Source organism: Bufo gargarizans, chromosome 7 (genome assembly GCF_014858855.1).
Source record: "Bufo gargarizans isolate SCDJY-AF-19 chromosome 7, ASM1485885v1, whole genome shotgun sequence".
Classification (NCBI taxonomy): Eukaryota; Metazoa; Chordata; class Amphibia; order Anura; family Bufonidae; genus Bufo; species Bufo gargarizans.
The window spans coordinates 26,908,090-26,930,688 of record NC_058086.1 but is presented as its reverse complement, the minus strand read 5'-3'; the positions used below and the strand labels follow the sequence as shown (position 1 = coordinate 26,930,688).

At 50.7% G+C, this 22,599-nt stretch overlaps 1 protein-coding gene across 2 annotated transcripts in view; it reads left to right on the top strand.

Moving 5' to 3' along the window:
* Positions 1 to 15,828, top strand: part of ERI3 (ERI1 exoribonuclease family member 3) — a 228,467-nt gene extending 212,639 nt beyond the window's left edge. For both annotated transcript variants that reach the window (XM_044301675.1, XM_044301677.1), the window contains exon 8: positions 13,402 to 15,828. In XM_044301675.1, coding sequence (XP_044157610.1) covers positions 13,402 to 13,484 — 83 coding nt within the window. In that variant the 3' untranslated portion in view covers positions 13,485 to 15,828. The remainder of the gene's footprint in view (positions 1 to 13,401) is intronic.
* Positions 15,829 to 22,599: the final 6,771 nt, after the last annotated feature.

The following is a 22,599-nucleotide window of genomic DNA, read 5'->3' as shown; positions in this document are numbered from 1 at the left end:
TAGAAGTCATGAATGAATTGCCAGCAGTCTGCAGTAAGGGTACAGAGGGGGGTAACCAGTTGGGGGCGTGCCCCTGTACAGACTGACAATGGCAGCACTGATTGGATAGAGTCAGTCTGTGCAGGGACACGCCCCCCAACTGGTTACCGCCCTCTGTACCCTTACTGAAGGCTAATAGCAATTCATTCATAACTTCTAGAAGGAATAATACAGGAGCCATAAGAATAGATGCTCCAGAACTGTCATTACATGGGGAGTGCATGGAGCGGTGAGAGGACCTCTTTAAAGTGGAAATTAGGTCGAAGCCAGCTCTTAGGATGTGTTCACACGATGCGGCCAAAATTGCCACATTTTACGAACTGTAGGTCAGTGGTTGATAAATTTTGCAGGTAAAAACCAATGGCCGCCACGTGAGAACCCAGCCCTCCGGAGACGATGCGCGGGTTCAGCATCCGCCTGCCGCGCACTAATCCGCTCTTCCTCCGCCGCCTTGTTTTCTGAGTTTTTGATTAGAGTTTATAAAATTGTTGTCGTATGAGCGAGCCCCTGACGTGTTATTAAATCATTGCCGCGGATTACACGGGAAAATCAATGCGCAGCTGTAATTGCATATTAGCCGTGTGTTCCACCATTGTTATTTTATTCCTTTCTTTTTATGTGGGGATAATTATAATAAGCGTGTTTACCTCGCTGCTGATGGAATCTGTCCTGCTAAGTGATTTACTAAGCGCGATCCTGCGGGATGGCACCGGCGAGCGGAATAAAGGGCAAAGAATCGGGAAACCTGTGTCCTGAGAAATGTGCGGCCCCATCGCGGTCCTGAGGAGACAACTGTACCGTCCCTTTAAATCCAGATATACCGTAATACAAAATGCCCAGAACATATGTACGTTCCTAGTACCTGCTCTGTATACATATATCCTGCACAGTACCACTTCTCCTCTCCTGTATACCGGGTGTAATCCTCAGTATCTGCTCTTACTCTGTATACAGACGTGGACAAAATTGTTGGTACCCTTTGGTCAATGAAAGAAAAAGTCACAATGGTCACAGAAATAACTTTAATCTGACAAAAGTAATAATAAATTAAAATTCTATAAATGTTAACCAATGAAAGTCAGACATTGTTTTTCAACCATGCTTCAACAGAATTATGTAAAAAAATAAACTCATGAAACAGGCATGGACAAAAATGATGGTACCCCTAGAAAACACAGAACATAATGTGACCAAAGGGACATGTTAATTCAAGGTGTGTCCACTAATTAGCATCACAGGTGTCTACAACCTTGTAATCAGCCATTGGGCCTATATATATGGCTCCAGGTAATCACTGTGTTGTTTGGTGATATGGTGTGTACCACACTCGACATGGACCAGAGGAAGCAAAGGAAAGAGCTGTCTCAAGAGATCAGAAAGAAAATTATAGACAAGCATGTTAAAGGTAAAGGCTATAAGACCATCTCCAAGCAACTAGATGTTCCTGTGAGTACAGTTGCACATATTATTCATAAGTTTAAGATCCATGGGACTGTAGCCAACCTCCCTGGACGTGGCCGCAGGAGGAAAATTGATGACAAATCTAAGAGACGGATAATCCGAATGGTAACAAAAGAGCCTAGAAAGACTTCTAAAGAGATTCAAGGTGAACTTCATGCTCAAGGAACATCAGTGTCAGATCGCACCATCCGTCGTTGTTTGAGCCAAAGTGGACTACATGGGAGACGACCAAGGAGGACACCATTGTTGAAAACGAATCATAAAAAAGCAAGACTGGAATATGCCAAACTACATGTTGACAAGCCACAAAGCTTCTGGGAGAATGTCCTGTGGACAGATGAGACAAAAATCGAAGTTTTTGCCAAGGCACATCAGCTGTATGTTCACAGACGAAAAAATGAAGCATATCAAGAAAAGAACACTGTCCCTACTGTGAAACATGGAGGAGGCTCTGTTATGTTCTGGGGCTGCTTTGCTGCGTCTGGCACAGGGTGTCTTGAATCTGTGCAGGGTACAATTAAATCTCAAGACTATCAAGGAATTCTAGAGAGAAATGTACTAGCCAGTGTCAGAAAGCTTGGTCTCAGTCGCAGGTCATGGGTCTTGCAACAGGACAATGACCCAAAACACACCGCTAAAAACACCCAAGAATGGCTAAGAGGAAAAAATTGGACTATTCTAAAGTGGCCTTCTATGAGCCCTGACCTCAATCCTATTGAGCATCTTTGGAAGGAGCTGAAACATGCAGTCTGGAAAAGGCACCCTTCAAACCGGACACAACTGGAGCAGTTTGCTCATGAGGAGTGGGCCAAAATACCTGCTGAGAGGTGCAGATGTCTCATTGACAGTTACAGGAAGCGTTTGATTGCAGTGATTGCCTCAAAAGGTTGCGCAACAAAATATTAAGTTAGGGGTACCATCATTTTTGTCCATGCCTGTTTCATGAGTTTATTTTTTTACATAATTCTGTTGAAGCATGGTTGAAAAACAATGTCTGACTTTCATTGGTTAACATTTATAGAATTTTAATTTATTATTACTTTTGTCAGATTAAAGTTATTTCTGTGACCATTGTGACTTTTTCTTTCATTGACCAAAGGGTACCAACAATTTTGTCCACGTCTGTATATACACTGCACAGTACCACTTCTCCTGTCCTGTATACCGGGTGTAATCCTCAGTATCTGCTCTTATTCTGTATATATACACTGCACAGTACCACTTCTCCTGTCCTGTATACCGGGTGTAATCCTCAGTATCTGCTCTTATTCTGTATATATATACACTGCACAGTACCACTTCTCCTGTCCTGTATACCGGGTGTAATCCTCAGTATCTGCTCTTATTCTGTATATATATACACTGCACAGTTCCACTTCTCCTGTCCTGTATACTGGGTGTAATCCTCAGTATCTGCTCTTATTCTGTATATATATATATATATACACTGCACAGTACCACTTCTCCTGTCCTGTATACTGGGTGTAATCCTCAGTATCTGCTCTTATTCTGTGTATATATACACTGCACAGTACCACTCCTCCTGTCCTGTATACCGGGTGTAATCCTCAGTATCTGCCCTTATTCTGTATATATATACACTGCACAGTACCACTCCTCCTGTCCTGTATACCGGGTGTAATCCTCAGTCTCTGCTCTTATTCTGTATATATACACTGCACAGTACCACTTCTCCTGTCCTGTATACTGGGTGTAATCCTCAGTATCTGCTCTTATTCTGTATATATACACTGCACAGTACCACTTCTCCTCTCCTGTATACCGGGTGTAATCCTCAGTATCTGCTCTTATTCTGTATATATACACTGCACAGTACCACTTCTCCTGTCCTGTATACCGGGTGTAATCCTCAGTATCTGCTCTTATTCTGTATATATATACACCGCACAGTACCACTTCTCCTGTCCTGTATACCGGGTGTAATCCTCAGTATCTGCTCTTATTCTGTATATACACACTGCACAGTACCACTTCTCCTGTCCTGTATACTGGGTGTAATCCTCAGTCTCTGCTCTTATTCTGTATATATACACTGCACAGTACCACTTCTCCTGTCCTGTATACCGGGTGTAATCCTCAGTATCTGCTCTTATTCTGTATATATATATATATACACTGCACAGTACCACTTCTCCTGTCCTGTATACTGGGTGTAATCCTCAGTATCTGCTCTTATTCTGTATATATACACTGCACAGTACCACTCCTCCTGTCCTGTATACCGGGTGTAATCCTCAGTATCTGCTCTTACTCTGTATATATACACTGCACAGTACTACTTCTCCTGTCCTGTATACAGGGTGTAATCCTCAGTATCTGCTCTTATTCTGTATATATACACTGCACAGTACCACTCCTCCTGTCCTGTATACCGGGTGTAATCCTCAGTATCTGCTCTTACTCTGTATATATACACTGCACAGTACTACTTCTCCTGTCCTGTATACAGGGTGTAATCCTCAGTATCTGCTCTTATTCTGTATATATACACTGCACAGTACCACTTCTCCTGTCCTGTATACTGGGTGTAATCCTCAGTATCTGCTCTTATTCTGTATATATACACTGCACAGTACCACTTCTCCTGTCCTGTATACCGGGTGTAATCCTCAGTATCTGCTCTTACTCTGTATATATACACTGCACAGTACTACTTCTCCTGTCCTGTATACCGGGTGTAATCCTCAGTATCTGCTCTTATTCTGTATATATATACACTGCACAGTACCACTTCTCCTGTCCTGTATACCGGGTGTAATCCTCAGTATCTGCTCTTATTCTGTATATATATATATACACTGCACAGTACCACTTCTCCTGTCCTGTATACTGGGTGTAATCCTCAGTATCTGCTCTTATTCTGTATATATACACTGCACAGTACCACTTCTCCTGTCCTGTTATACCTGGTGTAATTCTCAGTATCTGCTCTTACTCTGTATATATACACTGCACAGTACCACTTCTCCTGTCCTGTATACCGGGTGTAATCCTCAGTATCTGCTCTTATTCTGTATATACACTGCACAGTACCACTTCTCCTGTCCTGTATACTGGGTGTAATCCTCAGTATCTGCTCTTATTCTGTATATACACACTGCACAGTACCACTTCTCCTCTCCTGTATACCGGGTATAATCCTCAGTATCTGCTCTTATTCTGTATATATACACTGCACAGTACCACTCCTCCTGTCCTGTATACCGGGTGTAATTCTCAGTATCTGCTCTTATTCTGTATATATATATACACTGCACAGTACCACTTCTCCTGTCCTGTATATATATACACTGCACAGTACCACTTCTCCTGTCCTGTATACTGGGTGTAATCCTCAGTATCTGCTCTTATTCTGTATATATATATATATATATATATATATATATACACACTGCACAGTACCACTTCTCCTGTCCTGTATACTGGGTGTAATTCTCAGTATCTGCTCTTATTCTGTATATATATATATAGATATACACTGCACAGTACCACTTCTCCTGTCCTGTATATATATATATATATACACACTGCACAGTACCACTTCTCCTGTCCTGTATACTGAGTGTAATCCTCAGTATCTGCTCTTATTCTGTGTATATATATATATATGTACACTGCACAGTACCACTCATCCTCTCCTGTATACTGGGTGTAATCCTCAGTATCTGCTCTTATTCTGTATATATACACTGCACAGTACCACTTCTCCTGTCCTGTATACTGGGTGTAATCCTCAGTATCTTCTCTTATTCTTTATATATATATATATATATATATATATATATATATACACACTGCACAGTACCACTTCTCCTGTCCTGTATACCGGGTGTAATCCTCAGTATCTGCTTTTATTCTGTATATATACACTGCACAGTACCACTTCTCCTGTCCTGTATACTGGGTGTAATCCTCAGTATCTGCTCTTACTCTGTATATATATATACACTGCACAGTACCACTTCTCCTGTCCTGTATACTGGGTGTAATCCTCAGTATCTGCTCTTACTCTGTATATATATACACTGCACAGTACCACTTCTCCTGTCCTGTATACCGGGTGTAATCCTCAGTATCTGCTCTTATTCTGTATATATACACACTGCACAGTACTACTTCTCCTGTCCTGTATACTGGGTGTAATCCTCAGTATCTGCTCTTATTCTGTATATATATACACTGCACAGTACCACTTCTCCTGTCCTGTATATATACACTGCACAGTACCACTTCTCCTGTCCTGTATACCGGGTGTAATCCTCAGTATCTGCTCTTATTCTGTATATATATACTCTGCACAGTACCACTTCTCCTGTCCTGTATACTGGGTGTAATCCTCAGTATCTGCTCTTATTCTGTATATATACACACTGCACAGTACCACTTCCCATGTCCTGTATACTGGGTGTAATCCTCAGTATCTGCTCTTATTCTGTGTATATATATACACTGCACAGTATCACTTCTCCAGTCCTGTATACCGGGTGTAATCCTCAGTATCTGCTCTTATTCTGTGTATATATACACTGCACAGTACCACTTCTCCTGTCCTGTATACCGGGTGTAATCCTCAGTATCTGCTCTTATTCTGTGTATATATATACACTGCACAGTACCACTTCCCATGTCCTGTATACTGGGTGTAATCCTCAGTATCTGCTCTTACTCTGTATATATATACACTGCACAGTACCACTTCTCCTGTCCTGTATACTGGGTGTAATCCTCAGTATCTGCTCTTACTCTGTATATATATACACTGCACAGTACCACTTCCCATGTCCTGTATACTGGGTGTAATCCTCAGTATCTGCTCTTATTCTGTGTATATATACACACTGCACAGTATCACTTCTCCTGTCCTGTATACCGGGTGTAATCCTCAGTATCTGCTCTTATTCTGTGTATATATATACACTGCACAGTACCACTTCTCCTGTCCTGTATACTGGGTGTAATCCTCAGTATCTGCTCTTACTCTGTATATATATACACTGCACAGTACCACTTCTCCTGTCCTGTATATATACACTGCACAGTACCACTCCTCCTATATACATACACAGTGGATATATAAAGTCTACACGCCCCTGGTAAAATGTCAGGTTTCTGTGATGTAAAGAAAAAACCGAGATAAATCATTTCAGAACTTTTCCCACCTTTAATGTGACCTATAAACTGTACAACTCAATGGAAAAACAAACTGAAATCTTTTAGGTGGAGGGAAGAAAACAAAAATAATAATGTGGTTGCATTAGTGTGCACACCCTCTTATAACTGGGGATGTAGCTGTATACAGAATGAAGCAATCACATTCAGAATCCTGTTAGATAGCAGTCGGCAGACACCGGCCGTCATGTAAAGGGCCTCTGATTAACCCCTGATGAAGCTCAGCCGCTCTAGTTGGTCTTTCCTGAAATGTCCTTAGTCGCCTCCCACAGCAGAAGCCGTGGTCCACAGAGAGCTTCCAGAGCATCAGAGGGGTCTCATTGTTAGAAGGTATCAGTCAGGAGAAGGGGACAAAAGAATGTCCAAGGCATTAGATATACCATGGAACACAGTGGAGACCGTCATCATCAAGCGGAGAAAATATTGCCCAACAGTGACATCACCAAGAACTGGACGTCCCTCCAAAACCGATGAAAAGACGAGAAGAAAACTGGTCTGGGAGGCGACCAAGAGGCCGACAGCAACATTACAGGAGCTGCAGGAATATCTGGCAAGTCCTGGCCGTGTGGTCCATGTGCCAACAATCTCCTGTATTCTTCATATGTCTGGGCTGTGGGGTAGAGGGGCAAGACGGAAGCCTCTTCTTACCAAGAAAAACATCCAAGCCGGGCTACATTCTGCAAAAACACATCTGAAGTCTCCCAAAAGCCTGTGGGAAAAGGTGTTATGGTCTGATGAAACCAAGGTGGAACTTTTTGGTCATAATTTCAAAAGATATGTTTGGCCCAAAAACAACACTGCCAATCACTGAACAGTTCCAAATACCGGTCAATATTGGCCCAAAACCTTCAGGCTTCTGCTAGAAAGCTGGACATGAAAAGGAACTTCATCTTCCAGCAGGACAGCGACCCAAAGCAACAGAGGAATGGCTTCACCAGAAGAAGAGTAAAGTTTTGGAATGGCCCAGCCAGAGCCCAGACCTGAATCCGATTGACAATCTGTGGGGTGATCTGAAGAGGGCTGTGCCCAGGAGATGCCCTCGCAATCGGTGGGGTGATCTGAAGAGGGCTGTGCCCAGGAGATGCCCTCGCAGTCTGTGGGGTGATCTGAAGAGGGCTGTGCCCAGGAGATGCCCTCGCAATCTGTGGGGTGATCTGAAGAGGGCTGTGCCCAGGAGATGCCCTCGCAGTCTGTGGGGTGATCTGAAGAGGGCTGTGCCCAGGAGATGCCCTCGCAATCTGTGGGGTGATCTGAAGAGGGCTGTGCCCAGGAGATGCCCTCGCAATCTGTGGGGTGATCTGAAGAGGGCTGTGCCCAGGAGATGCCCTCGCAGTCTGTGGGGTGATCTGAAGAGGGCTGTGCCCAGGAGATGCCCTCGCAATCTGTGGGGTGATCTGAAGAGGGCTGTGCCCAGGAGATGCCCTCGCAGTCTGTGGGGTGATCTGAAGAGGGCTGTGCCCAGGAGATGCCCTCACATTCTGACAGATTTGGAGTTTTTTTTTGCAAAATGTGCCATGCTGATAGACTCATCCCCCAAAAGACTGAGGCTGGAATGATATCAAAAGGGCTTCAACAAAGTATTAGTTTAAGGGTGTGCACACTTATGCAACCAGATTATTTTTATTTTTTTTTGTTTTCTTCCCTCCACCGAAAAAAATTGTTTGTTTTTCCATTGAGTTGTACAGTTTATAGGTCACAATAAAGGTGGAGAAAGTTCTGAAATGATTTATCTTTGTCTCATTTCTTTACAGCACAGAAACTTGACATTTATACAGGGGCGTGTAGACTTTTCATATCCACTGTATATATAAAGGAGACATACGGGGGCGTGTAGACTATTTATAGCCACTGTGTATATAGAGGACATATACAGGGGCGTGTAGACTTTTTATAGGCACTGTATATGGACACTGCACAGTACCACTGCATTGGTGCCAGTGTCTGGCGTTTAGACCGCCAGTATTACTATTGTAGCAAACCCTCAGCTTTGTAGTCGGCTTGGTTTTCCAGCCTCTGGATGTAAACATTCACTGACAGCAATCAGATTTTATAGACAAGTCATCAGAAAGCTGCTGAAGTCCTCGTGGTGCGGTGAGGGCTCTTCACAGCTGTCTAATGTTCTGCTTTTGACATCTCTTGGGGCAGGTGAGGGGCTTCAGATTTGTGCCCCCCCCCAGACAAGAGGCAATTTGTTGTGTGAATTAATAAGATGATCTGTAAGACGTCGCGGGTGTAGTATTGACGCCGCGCCCGCTCTGCTCTATCGACCACTGTGAGTTTGATGATATGGAAGTTCACGGCGGTTCTTTGTGTACAGGTCAGAGAGCGCGTAATCTCCCGGACCCCGCTAATCCCTGTCACTCACCAGTGGCGAATACTCAGCAATTATCCGCCAGGTTCAATACAGTGAGGAGCGGTGTCTGACCGGAGGATGCGACACTGGAGGGTCTGGTTGTCAGGACTCCGGACAGCTGGGTGGCATCTCCGGTGAGAGCGGTGACTGGGGGGAACAGAGTCCGGCGGATGCGACACTGGAGGGTCTGGTTGTCAGGACTCCGGACAGCTGGGTGGCATCTCTGGTGAGAGCGGTGACTGGGGGAAACAGAGTCCGGCGGTCTCCGTATTTCAGTTTTAGTAATAATCTTCTGGTGCCGGATTGCCCGGGCGCCGTCTGATAATCTGACACTGGGTGCCGGGGGCTTCACCGTTAGAGGCAGAGTATCCGGACACGGCTACCGGATTATTGGACTGCCTGGCCGCTGCGGCCTCTGCCCTCCTGGGTCGACTGTACAGATCCGTCCTTTATTAGGCGGTAATGCCGCGGATCTCCGCCCTCGTCCGCCAGTGCTGTCTGCTCCATCAGGATAGTGCGACGATCCCTCTGCTAAGTTATTAGGGACATAACCTTGTCCATTAGCGCAAATGACTGACTGAAGTCTACAGAGCGGTGAGCAGCTCCGTCCTACGTGACCATGTGGCCCCGGGCACCGCCGCAGCTCTACGCCTAATTAAAAGTAGACTTTTTTCCCGGTTTCCTGTAGGTGACTTTATCCGTGCTCCACATCCTGAGTACACAACAACACGAGCGCAGCTCCTGGGGCGCAGCTCAGTGCATTACATCTGTATGTGTCGTTACGTGGCCGTTACCTCCGCGTCAGGGTAATCCCGGCTGCAGGGTGGAGGTCGAATGATCAGGAAGCTTAGCTCTGCTGCAAGTAGCATGGCCGACAATTGTTACGCCATTTTGTCCTCAGTATGAAGAGACGCTCTGGAGCACAAAGTGCTGCTCTAACAAGGAGAGTGCTGAGCACACGAACATTGTGAGCGTGGTTCACTTGTCTGGGTGGAGAGCGGATGGTTCTATACAGCGCTCCGCTCATCGCACTCTAGTTTTATAATTCAGTTAATGTGGCCTTAATTACTCCGCGCCGGAGACGAAAGAGCAATGATTTCATTAGATCAGATTCATTATTATGAAACAAGTGTATTATATAATGTGGGGGGGGGGGGGGGGGCGGGGCGGGGGACACATGATATATAATGTGGGGGGGGGGGGGCTGCATACAAGGAGCATCGTACTGATGGTGTCACCCAGCTTTTCCAAAACCAGATACAACAGATGCCATCTTACGAGATTCCAGCAGGGAGCGCTCGTGTCGTGTGTTGCAGCACTGTAAGGGTTAAGGTGCATTTACACGGCCCGATATTCAGGCAGTGAATCGGGAAGTTCCTACAAACGTGCGTTCCTGACAATAGGTTCCGCCGATCACCTGAAAAACGGACAAACCGCTCATCCATTGGGCGATCCTGTTCCTGCAGGTTCATAAATGATGGTTTCTGTGCCGACCGATCACAGTAGCGACCGCACGTCCTCATACTGTGGAGGAGATCGCTGCACGCACATGTGTCTCCTCCACTGAGGGAACGTCCCTACAATCGGCGAGTAAATCCTCCTGTACAGGAACGTTTCAGCCTGGAACGCGTTTGCAGCGATTCTTCTTGATTACGTACGCAGCTCCTGTGCGGAGCGATGTGCCGCCCTGTAGGCTACGGAGGAGTAACGCGGCCAGGATCAGACTAGTCTCTACCCATGGAGACCCTGTCCGGGTGGGGCGGTCTCTGAGGCCATCATTGTGGACACTTCATGGGACGCCCCCTCCGCCGTTAGCGCCTCTCTCCTGCTCTCAGACAGCGCCGCAGCCTCACAGACAGTGAAATATGGCGGCAATTAGCCCGGACACAGTTCAATTATGATAAACAGCGCGCGCCCCCTTTATACTGTGATTAAGAGGCCCCCGCGTGATAGAGAGACCTAATCCCACATTATTACGGCCCGCTCTGATTAGACCGCGCGCGGCAGCTTTACAGGACGAGATGGATGTCAAGTCTTCTTTATCATTTCCACATCACTGGGGATCCGGCCGTCCTCCCCGCCACATCCATCCTCATCCCGCGCCCCCCCGGTACCAGGGCACTGCCACATGGAAGTTGGCAAAGTCACCCTTACGGTAACAGCTTGATAAATGGCCGCGGCGTAATGAAATGGAGACATCAAGGCGCGGGGGCGAGGAAGAAAAAGCGTTAATCCGACACGACGCAGCTGTCCTGCGACGGAGGGGAGAAGGAAGAAGGATGGCCGTCCCCGCCGTGTGCTGTCAAGGGAGAAATTACACATTTACTTTTGCTTTTTCTTAAGGAGACGCTTCTCATAGATCAAAACCCGGATTTACAAGCCAATTTCCAACATGAAATATAGACGGCAGGAATCAATTTAACTTCGCGGCCCCCCCCCCCATCCATTAACCCTTCAGTGGCTTCAACATATAGCAAGAAGTTGTGTATACAAAGCGACCGGCCACCCCAGGCATTATGGAGGGCACAGATCTGGGGGGAGCGCGGTGCTATGTGGGGGGAGGGGGGAGTGCAGTGCTATCTGGGGGGCACACAGCTTTCTGGGGGGGGGGGGCAAAGTGCTATCTGGGGGGCACACAGCTTTCTGGGGGGGGGGGGCAAAGTGCTATCTGGGGGGCACACAGCTTTCTGGGGGGGGCACAGTGCTATCTGGGGGAAGGGGGGAGCGCAGTGCTATGTGGGGGGAGGGGGGAGCGCAGTGCTATGTGGGGGGCACACAGCTTTCTGGGGTGGGGGTCACAGTGCTATCTGGGGGAAGGGGGAGCGTGGTGCTATGTGGGGGGGAGCGCAGTACTATGGGGGGTCACACAGCTTTCTGGGGGGGCACAGTGCTATCTGGGGGGGTCACACAGCTTTCTGGGGGGGCACAGTGCTATCTGGGGGGTCACACAGCTTTCTGGTGGGGCACAGTGCTATCTGGGGGGGCACAGTACTATCTGGGGGTCACACAGCTTCCTGGGGGGGGGCACAGTACTATCTGGGGGGTCACACAGCTTTCTGGGGGGCACAGTGGTATCTGGGGGGCACAGTGTATCTGGGGGGGGTCACACAGCTTTCTGGGGGGGCACAGTGTATCTGGGGGTGCACAGTGCTATCTGGGGGGGTCACACAGCTTTCGGGGGGGGGCACAGTACTATCTGGGGGGTCACACAGCTTTCTGGGGGGCACAGTACTATCTGGGGGGCACAGTGTATCTGGGGGGGGGTCACACAGCTTTCTGGGGGGGCACAGTGTATCTGGGGGTGCACAGTGCTATCTGGGGGGGCACAGTACTATCTGGGGGGTCACACAGCTTTCTGGGGGGGGGGCACAGTGCTATCTGGGGGGTCACAGCTTTCTGGGGGGGGCACAGTGCTTTCTGGGGGGGGTTGCACAGATTTCTGGGGAGACCATGAACCTCACTACTGTGCTTTAGGCCCCTTTCACATCCGCGCGGATGCGATGTGATGTTGATGTGAACGCATTGCGCCCGCACTGAATCCTGACCCATTCATTTTAATGGGTCTGTGCACATGAGCGGTTTTTTTCACGTATCAGTTCTGCGTTGCGGGAGAATCGCAGCATGTTCTATATTCTGCGTTTTCCACGCAGCCCTGGCCCCATAGAAGTGAATGGGGCTTCAGTGAAAAACGGATTGCATCCGGAAACAAGTGCGGGTGCGATGCGTTTTTCACTGATGGTTGCTAAGAGATGATGTTTGATAACCTTTAGATTTTTATCACGTGCGTGAAAAACGCAGCAGAACAGAAAAAACTGAACGCAATCGCAGACAAAACTGACGGAACTTGCTTGCAAAACGGTGCGAGTTTCACTGAAGGCACCCGGAGCCGATCCGTCGCCTTATACTGAGGGCGGAGACAACTGACATTAATAGGAACCCAACCACTCGCGCATGCGGGGGCTCCGCGCCATATTAAATGTTGTTAGTTCAGAGATCCCCTTTACGTTGTGTGATGATCTGGCCGTTGCTATAGTGATGAATGATCCTCAGGATGGGTCATCAATATGGGATCGGTGGAGGCCTGACTCCCGGCACCACGCCGATCGGTACCAGATCGCAGCGCGTCCAGCTCCTCCGCCCTCATTCCCGTCAGGGGTCCGCAGGTTGTGGCTGGCGTTACACTTACACACTGTGGACAGGTTTTGGGGGGAAAAGCTTGATTTACTGTTGTTCTTGATGTTGGCAGCTGTGTCTTGCAGGGTGTTTTAATGGCGGCCATGTTGGCTGTCACCCAGCTTTCCCAGATGCATAGAACAAGTCCAGGACTTTGACTGACGCCTTTCTTCTTCTCTCCACAGACGACTGCAGGAACATCGCTAACATCATGAAGACGCTTGCTCACCGAGGCTTCATCTTCAAGCAGACCTCCAGGCGCATCTAATGTGGTCGGGGAGCCGGGCCGCGGGGTGGGAGTGGGGGCAGGAGGCTGCATGTAGCTCTTTCCTTACTGCGTCCACCTGGGTGGCCGACCAGATACAGGACATTAGGTGGAGGCGACACATTGTTACGGACTGCCCTCTGAGGTGAGAAGCGCTGTACATACGGCTCCACCATGAAGATCTGTCACACTCCATCCGCTTTGCCCTAGACAGTTACTACCACCCCCATCCTCCCCACCTGCTGCCTGTATCTTCTCCCAGGCGTCCTGGGATGGCTTAGTTGACAAGACCTCCTTAATACAACCCCCATCATCCAGAAGGCTGAGATTCTACACTGAAGTGTTTCGTCCCAGTGAGGAAGATAAGAATTTACCGTAGTCCGAAGGTCGAGGCATTATTAATGGTGTGCGCTTATTAGACGACGCTCCGCGCTCATTGGTGTAAAGGAATGTGACCGGAGGGACACAGTGCGCGTGCGGAAATCTGACCACCCCGAGACTTCACCTGGACGCATCTAGATCACTGGGATTGGCCGCTTCTCCTTTAAGAAAGGTTTTATACTGAAAAGTTCTGCAAATTCCTAATAGACTTTGGGGGTCATTTTTCATCCGGCCTCGTTTTTCATGCTGGAGGACAGGCCTCGTTTATGAGGGGGGTGCCCAAGTCTGAGATCTACTCCAGACCCCTGACTAGAGTAGATTTCAGATCTCGTTTACACCTACCCCCAGGATGGCGTAAAAACACCCGTGCGACAACATTTAAAAAGTCACAAAACAAGGTCTTGTTTGCGATAGCGATATTAGTTAATGACCCCCTTTCTGTTTCACTCTTCAGTATTTTTCAGATCTCTGCTTGTTGTCAATGAATGGGAACATTGTTTACATCCAGAGGTTGGAAACCCTGTTGGACCTGATATTTCACAAAACTGAGGGTTTGTTACACTGTATCAGTTTAGAGGATATTGAACAGCCTGGAGCGCTGCTGCATTTAGCTCACAGTTACTTCACTGATACATTGTTACAAACCCGCAGTAGAGAAGAATGGAAACAAATGATATTAGAAAGTTGCAGAATGTTACTGGGAAGCTGTAGATGACCCCCATTCACCGCCTGAGCTCCGCTCCTGCTTAGAGGGGGAGGGGCAGAGTTGCTCCTTAAAGGGCCGCATCACTGATAACGATATTGTTGCGTTTGTTCAAACTTTTGTTTCCACCTCATTAACAGAACAATAAACATCATTGCATGGAGAACGATCAGCGTCACCCACCACGGGCGAGATCAGCAGTTTTCTCATTTACTTGGCATCTGTTCGCACCGTCCTGTTAGCCTCTGTTATCAGCCAATCAACTGAAAAATGTAAGGTAAACTGTGATTGGTCGAGCAATGAGGACTCGCCCATTTTAGGGGCAGGTTCTTGACTTTCTAATTGACACAGTGAAGGTTTCATTACCCTCGACAGATGAGGACGGTGACGAACAATGTGGCAACCGAGAAGTCGCACTCTGATAAGTGGCGCATGGGCCCAGCTACAGCCGCTTGTCATTTAAGATGCTGAGAACAATAACTATTGAAGTTTTTTTTTCAAGTTTTTTTTTGCTTTTCTAACTAAATAAAAATTTGTGAAAAGGAACCGCCATCACGCAACGCTCAGAAAGCTGCCATGCTGCAGCGAGAACTCGTAATACTCCAGGGAAAGTCGAGTGACCAGCGCCAGACCCCAGAGATATAGGCAGAACCCCCAAAGTAACAACCTTAGTCCCAGGGTCTTCAGTTTCCCGCACAGCCGCCACTACAATTCCCAGGGGTTCTCACCCAGCTTTCCCAAGACTCCTGAATGACAAACCTGCAGAACTGTGCAGTGCCATCCCTTGGGCCGTGCCGCTGCATAATGGGCAGATTGGTTTTTCAGGTCTCTAGGAAACGGTGATTACTCTTTATAGAGCTGTAATGGAGGCCATATTGGCTGTCACTCAGCTTTCCCAGGACTAAGAAATGACAGAATATAACACCTCAACAGGAGGAGACTCCGGAGTAACCGTTTTCTGATCAGTAACGCGTCTCTGGTTTTGACACCGCGCTGTGTCTGGTTTCGCAGGTTTTCATCGCAATTTACAGTTTCATCCTAAATTCCTGGAAGAGGCCGCACAGGTTTGATATCGGCACTTCCTCCATGACAGTCCATTCATTATTAGCCTCCTGCCCCTTACTGAGACCCCTGATTCAGACATGGCGTCACGATGTACCGCAGTGATACAACAGTGTCCGGATGCGGTTACATCAAATGCACGGCAGAGGTCGTCGCTCCGGACATGTGAAGATTAACAAAAATAAAAAGAAGTGAAATTCATGATTGTGCGCCTGGTGATTACTGCGCCGCAGGGGAAGTGACGAGTGTGCGCCTGGTGATTACTGCGCCGCAGGGGAAGTGACGAGTGTGCGCCTGGTGATTACTGCACCGCAAGGGAAGTGACGAGTGTGCACCTGGTGATTGCTGCGCCGCAGGGGAAGTGACGAGTGTGCGCCTGGTGATTACTGCGCCGCAGGGGAAGTGACGAGTGTGCGCCTGGTGATTACTGCGCCGCAGGGGAAGTGACGAGTGTGCGCCTGGTGATTACTGCGCCGCAAGGGAAGTGACGAGTGTGCACCTGGTGATTGCTGCGCCGCAGGGGAAGTGACGAGTGTGCGCCTGGTGATTACTGCGCCGCAAGGGAAGTGACGAATGTGCGCCTGGTGATTACTGCGCCGCAGGGGAAGTGACGAGTGTGCGCCTGGTGATTACTGCGCCGCAGGGGAAGTGACGAGTGTGCGCCTGGTGATTACTGCGCCGCAGGGGAAGTGACGAGTGTGCGCCTGGTGATTACTGCGCCGCAGGGGAAGTGACGAGTGTGCGCCTGGTGATTGCTGTGCCGCAAGGGAAGTGACGAGTGTGCGCCTGGTGATTACTGCGCCGCAGGGGAAGTGACGAGTGTGCGCCTGGTGATTACTGTGCCGCAAGGGAAGTGACGAGTGTGCGCCTGGTGATTACTGCGCCGCAGGGGAAGTGACGAGTGTGCGCCTGGTGATTACTGCGCCGCAGGGGAAGTGACGAGTGTGCGCCTGGTGATTACTGCGCCGCAAGGGAAGTGACGAGTGTGCACCTGGTGATTGCTGCGCCGCAGGGGAAGTGACGAGTGTGCGCCTGGTGATTACTGCGCCGCAAGGGAAGTGACGAATGTGCGCCTGGTGATTACTGCGCCGCAGGGGAAGTGACGAGTGTGCGCCTGGTGATTACTGCGCCGCAGGGGAAGTGACGAGTGTGCGCCTGGTGATTACTGCGCCGCAGGGGAAGTGACGAGTGTGCGCCTGGTGATTACTGCGCCGCAGGGGAAGTGACGAGTGTGCGCCTGGTGATTGCTGTGCCGCAAGGGAAGTGACGAGTGTGCGCCTGGTGATTACTGCGCCGCAGGGGAAGTGACGAGTGTGCGCCTGGTGATTACTGCGCCGCAAGGGAAGTGACGAGTGTGCGCCTGGTGACTGCTGCGCCACAGGGGAACTGACGAGTGTGCGCCTGGTGATTGCTGCACCGCAGGGGAACTGACGAGTGTGCGCCTGGTGACTGCTGCGCCGCAGGGAAACTGACGAGTGTGCTTCTGGTGACTGCTGCGCCGCATGGGAACTGACGAGTGTGCGCCTGGTGACTGCTGCGCCGCAGGGGAACTGACGAGTGTGCGCCTGGTGGGTGCTGCGCTGCAGGGGAACTGATGAGTGTGCGCCTGGTGACTGCTGCGCCGCAGGGGAACTGACGAGTGTGCGCCTGGTGACTGCTGCGCCGCAGGGGAACTGACGAGTGTGCGCCTGGTGACTGCTGCGCCGCAGGGGAACTGACGAGTGTGCGCCTGGTGATTACTGCGCCGCAAGGGAAGTGACGAGTGTGCGCCTGGTGATTGCTGTGCCGCAGGGGAACTGACGAGTGTGTGCCTGGTGATAACTGCACCGCAGGGGAAGTGACGAGTGTGCGCCTGGTGATTGCTGCGCCGCATGGGAACTGACGAGTGTGCGCCTGGTGACTGCTGCGCCACAGGGGAACTGACGAGTGTGCGCCTGGTGACTGCTGCGCCACATGGGAACTGACGAGTGTGCGCCACAGAGGAAGTGACGAAAACGTACGGGTGTGCGCCTGGTGATTGCAGTACTGCGGGGGAATGATGAGTGATGAATGTGCTGGTGATTGCAGCGCCCCCGGGGGACTGACGAAGACTGATAAGTGTGTATCTAGATCTGGTGATAGTTGCACCGTGGGGAAACTGACGAGTGTGCGACTGGTGATTGCTGCACCCTGGGGGGGGGGGGGGGGGGGGAGAAGGGGAGTTGAGACTGACAAGTGTGCACCTGTGATGGCTTCGCTGGGGGGGGAGACAGAAACTGACCGAGTGCAAGTTTGTGTCTGGTGATCGCTGCGGCGTGGGGGCACTGACGGTGATTGCGCTCGGTGATTGCTGCACCACGGGGGGTACTGACAAGTGTGCATCTGGTGATTCCTGTACCGGGGGAAGGGGGGAGTGGAGACTGATGAGTGTGTGTGCCTGGTGATTGCTTCGTCGGGGGGGGGGGGGGGGGGGGGGTTAGGGATTAACGAGTTGCGACTGGTGATTGCATGGGGAGTTCAGGGGGACTGACGAGTGTGCGACTGGTGATTGCTTTATTGCGGGAGGGGGGCCCAAATCTCAGACAAGCCAGAATTATCCATGTATTTCAGTCTTAAAACAGACCAACCAATCTAAGGGGCATCTCCCTTGCACCAGAAGAGTGGCTTTAAAAAAGTCGCAAGCTGTGTTTGCAACTTTTTTTGGGGGGGGAAAAAAGTCACAAGTGCTCTTTTATACGCTGCCCTCATCATGGAAAGAAGAGGAAAGGGCCGTGACCACCAATGGAGACTAATTTATCTTCATTTATTCCAGTTTTCTGGTGCAAATTAGGGCAGACATTCTGCAGCAGTTTAAAGCCGACGTAGATTTCTGTTCAGGTGCACGGACTGCCGGAGGAATCGCCTGAGGGTCGTCATAAATGTGGTGACCTCTACGCAGAAAGCGCCGGCCTTGATAAATCTCCCCCTAAGGCCCCTTGCAGATGAGCGCGTCCGGATTCGACTGTGATTGTGTTGCGTTGCTCAGGTTTTTTTTTTCGCGCGAGTGCAATGCGTTTTGCACGTGCGTGAAAATTTTTTTTTTTCTCGCCCATTCCATTGGGGGACACAGACCATGGGTATCGCTTAGGCTACCACTAGGATGAGACACTATGCAAATAAGAAAAAAAACAGCTCCTCCTCCACTGGCTATACCCCCATGCTCCAACAGGAGGACCTCAGTTTTAGCTTAGTGTCGGATAAGGAGGTGACACTCCTGTTCCTGCAGGGTTGCCCCTGTCGTTTTTTCTTCTCCTGTTTGTTGTTTTTCTAAACAGAGGACGCATGGTGCGTGCCTGGGCTCTCAGCGGAGCGAGCGCCGGGGTCGAATGACCGTCCCAGGCTACCTCCCTTTCCCCCCCAGAAGATAAGTGGAACCGGGCTCGACCTGCAGCTCCGGTGGCCTACCAGATCCAGGGTCACCTAGTCCTGCCCTCTATCCAGTGCACTGCCACTCCTTGTGCCAGATGACTGAAGAAGTGAACCCCTGCTGGTCCGGAACAGAGGGTGAAGACTGCAGGACTCAGATAAGTACAGCTCCTGCAAACTCATTCTCCCTCCGTGCTCACACTGTGACACGGCTCTTTAGGGCTTACCTGTGGATCTGGGAGGGCCTGCTGGGTGAGAGGGAGGAGGGATTCCTTCTTGGGGCAGTGGCTATTTGCAGCGCCATGCTGCTGCGCCTTTTCCGTTTTGTTCGGAGGGCTCCTTATCTGCACGGCAGGCGCCATTTTGGAGTAGGGGTCTGCCTTCTTTCATGTTTTCCCGCGATCTGTGACACGACTGGGGGGGCGTAGCCTATCGCCTCAGCGCTTCATCCACGCTTGGCTGCTACTCCAGCTCCTCACAGGTCACGGTAGGACAAATAGTGTTCAGCAAAGCTGTAGGAGACCCTGACTCCGGGATTGCCGCCATCATGCCTAGACCTGGGGCCCCCAAAAAATCTAAAGCGACACCTCAGGTCCCACTGGGATCCTGTAAGGTTTGCTGCTTGCCACTATCGGTTACAGGCTCCTGTGACTCTTGCCTTGGGACAGGATCATCTACCTCCCCCTCCACCAAGCCAGCTCCGCCCCTTCGGAGCCCTCCTGGGCCTCTGCAATAGCTAGGGCGGCCGCGGACTTGGCCCAAGTCTCGTGCACGGCCATGGCCTTTATGTAACACATGGTGGCCACGTATCCACCACCTGCAGTGCCTGTGGTTAGCACCGCTCCACCTCCCGGAGCCCCCCACAGAGGACGCTCGACCGTTAAGAGGCAGCATACACAGCAGCATCCTTCCTCGGATGACCCTGCTTCTCCCCCTCGCCTGGAGGCGTGTTCAGCCTCTCCCCCTCGCGGGGAATGCAGGTCTGAAGGGGAAAGGTCCAGCTCGGACACGGAACGGAACCCTCACCTAAGCTCTCCACCATGGTGGCAGACTTGGTCATGGCGGTCCGTGATATCTTTGACATCCAGGGGGAACCTCCTTCTAGCAGCCAGGAATTCCCCCTTTTCCACTCCAGAAGGGGTGGCGCATCTGAGGCAGTCACATTCCCCATTCATGGAGAGTTCGCCAAGGTCCTTTCAAAGGCTTGGGAGCGCCCTAATCACAGTTTTTCTGCCACAAGGCGCATGGATACTCTGTATCCTTTCCCGGCAGATAATGTGCAGCAGTGGTCTTCTCCTCCTAAGGTCGACCCGCCGGTGGCTAGATTGGCTAAAAATACAGCAATACCAGTCCTGGGCGGGTCCTCCCTACAGGACTCCGTTGACAGGCTTTTGGACTCTCTTTCCAAAGCCATCTTTACTCTGGCGGGCACAGGTCTGCGGCCCACGTTCGCCTCGGCCTGGGTAGCCAGGGCGCTCTCGGTGTGGTTGAAGCGCCATTATCAGGACCTCGCAGAGCAGGATGCCTCTGCGGACACCCTGAACTTCGTCCTCCAGATGTCCCAAGCGACAACATTCCTCTGTGAGGCCTCATTGGACGTCAGCACTTTCCTTGCGCGGGTTTCGGCCCTCTCGGTCACGCAGCGCAGGGAGGTCTGGTTGAAGGTCTGGGACACCGACGCTTCCTCCAAGTGCTCTCTCACTAACCTCCCCTTTGCGGGCTCCAGGCTCTTCGATGCTAAGCTGGACGAGATTATCTCTGACGCTACGGGGGGCAAGAGCACACACCTGCCCCAATCTAGATCCAAGCGTGCCTTCAGAGCTCGCCCCTTTGGCTCTAGAAACCAGTCCTTTCGGCGCTTCTCCTTCAAGTCTGCGTCAGCCCCCTCCTCCGGCAGCTCTCAGGACTCCCGCAAGAAGCCTTCCTTTAAGCCTCAACCTTCCTGGCGCCCGCGTGCACAATTCCAGGGGAGTTCTGCCCGCCCCGCGGCTCCCAAGCAGTCCTCCGCCTGAAGGGGCGCCCCCACCGCCTGCGGTGGGGGGGCCGCCTGATCTCCTTTCACCAGGTCTGGAGAGCTCACGTTCAAGACGCCTGGGCCCTGGAAATTGTAACTTCCGGTTACAAGATAGAATTCGCTTCCAGACCTCCGGAACGTTTCTTCCCTTCTCGGGTTCCGGGGGATCTGGCCCCGGCCCTTTTACAAGCGGTCGCTTCCCTTCTGGACCGGGGAGTAGTTGCCCCAGTTCCTCTCGAGGTACAGGGTTCTACTCAAATCTCTTTGTAGTGCCAAAGAAGGAGGGATCAATGCGTCCGGTCCTAGACCTGAAGCTCTTAAACAAGTCCCTGCGGGTGCGGAGGTTCTGGATGGAATCCCTCCGCTCAGGTATTCCTTCTCTTCTTCCAGGGGAGTTCTTTGCGTCAGTGGACATCCGGGATGCCTATCTGCATGTCCCTATCGCAGAATCTCACCACAGATTCCTGCGTTTCGTCATTATCAGTTCGTTGCCCTTCCCTTTGGGCTGGTGACAGCCCCGCGGGTATTCACAAAGATCTTGGCGCCGCTCATGGCGCTTTTTCGCACCAGGGGCATATCTCTGTTGCCCTACCTGGACGACATACTGATAAAGGCTCCCTCTCGTCCCCAGGCCGAAGACAGCATCAGGATCACCGTTCAGACTCTGCAGCAGTTCGGCTGGCTGATCAACTTCCTGAAGTCCTTTCTCCAACCTTCCCAGAGGGTGACCTTCCTGGGGATGATTCTGGACACCACTGCAGCCCGGATATTCCTTCCGGATTGCAAGTTCTCACGGATACGGGAGTCGGTGTCTCGCCTTCTGCATGCCCTGTGTATCTCCTTTAGGGAGTACATGCAGGTTCTGGGGCTTATGGTGGCCTCCTTCGAGGCTGTCCCCTTTGCCTAGTTTCACACCCGGCCTCTGCAACAGGCTATCCTGTCCTTCTGAGACAGGACATCGAGGGGTCTGGAATCTCAGATCCGCCTACCTCCTCGGGTTTGCATGGAACTCCCAGTGGTGGCTGTCCCCTCAGAATCTGGCTTCAGGGAGATCCTTCCTCCCAATCTTCTGGACAGACATCACCACCGATGCCAGTCTCCTGGGTTAGGGTAGCGTTCTCCGGGCTCGGACGGTTCATCGGGTGTGGTCAGAGGGGGGAGTCCGCCTTCCGATCAACATACTGGAGCTCAGAGCAATTTTCCTCTCTCTCATTGGACCCCCTCCTAGCGGGTCTCCCGGTAAGAGTCCAGTCAGACAATGCCACAGCTGTGGCCTACATCAATCATCAGGGTGGAAGCCGCAGCCGGACGGTGATGCAAGAGGTGAAAAGGATCCTCCAGTGGGAGGAAACTCATGTTCCGATATTGTCTGCAGTGTACATCCCAGGGGTCGAAATCTTCCTCGGTTCCGTTTTCTTTATTAATAGTTGGTTTTTGGTCTCCTTCTCCTACTGCTTTTGCACTCACTGAGGTCCTCCTGTTGGAGCTTGGGGGTATAGCAAGTGGAGGAGGAGGAGCTGTTTTTTCTTATTTGCATAGTGTCTCCTCCTAGTGGTAGCCTAAGCTATACCCAT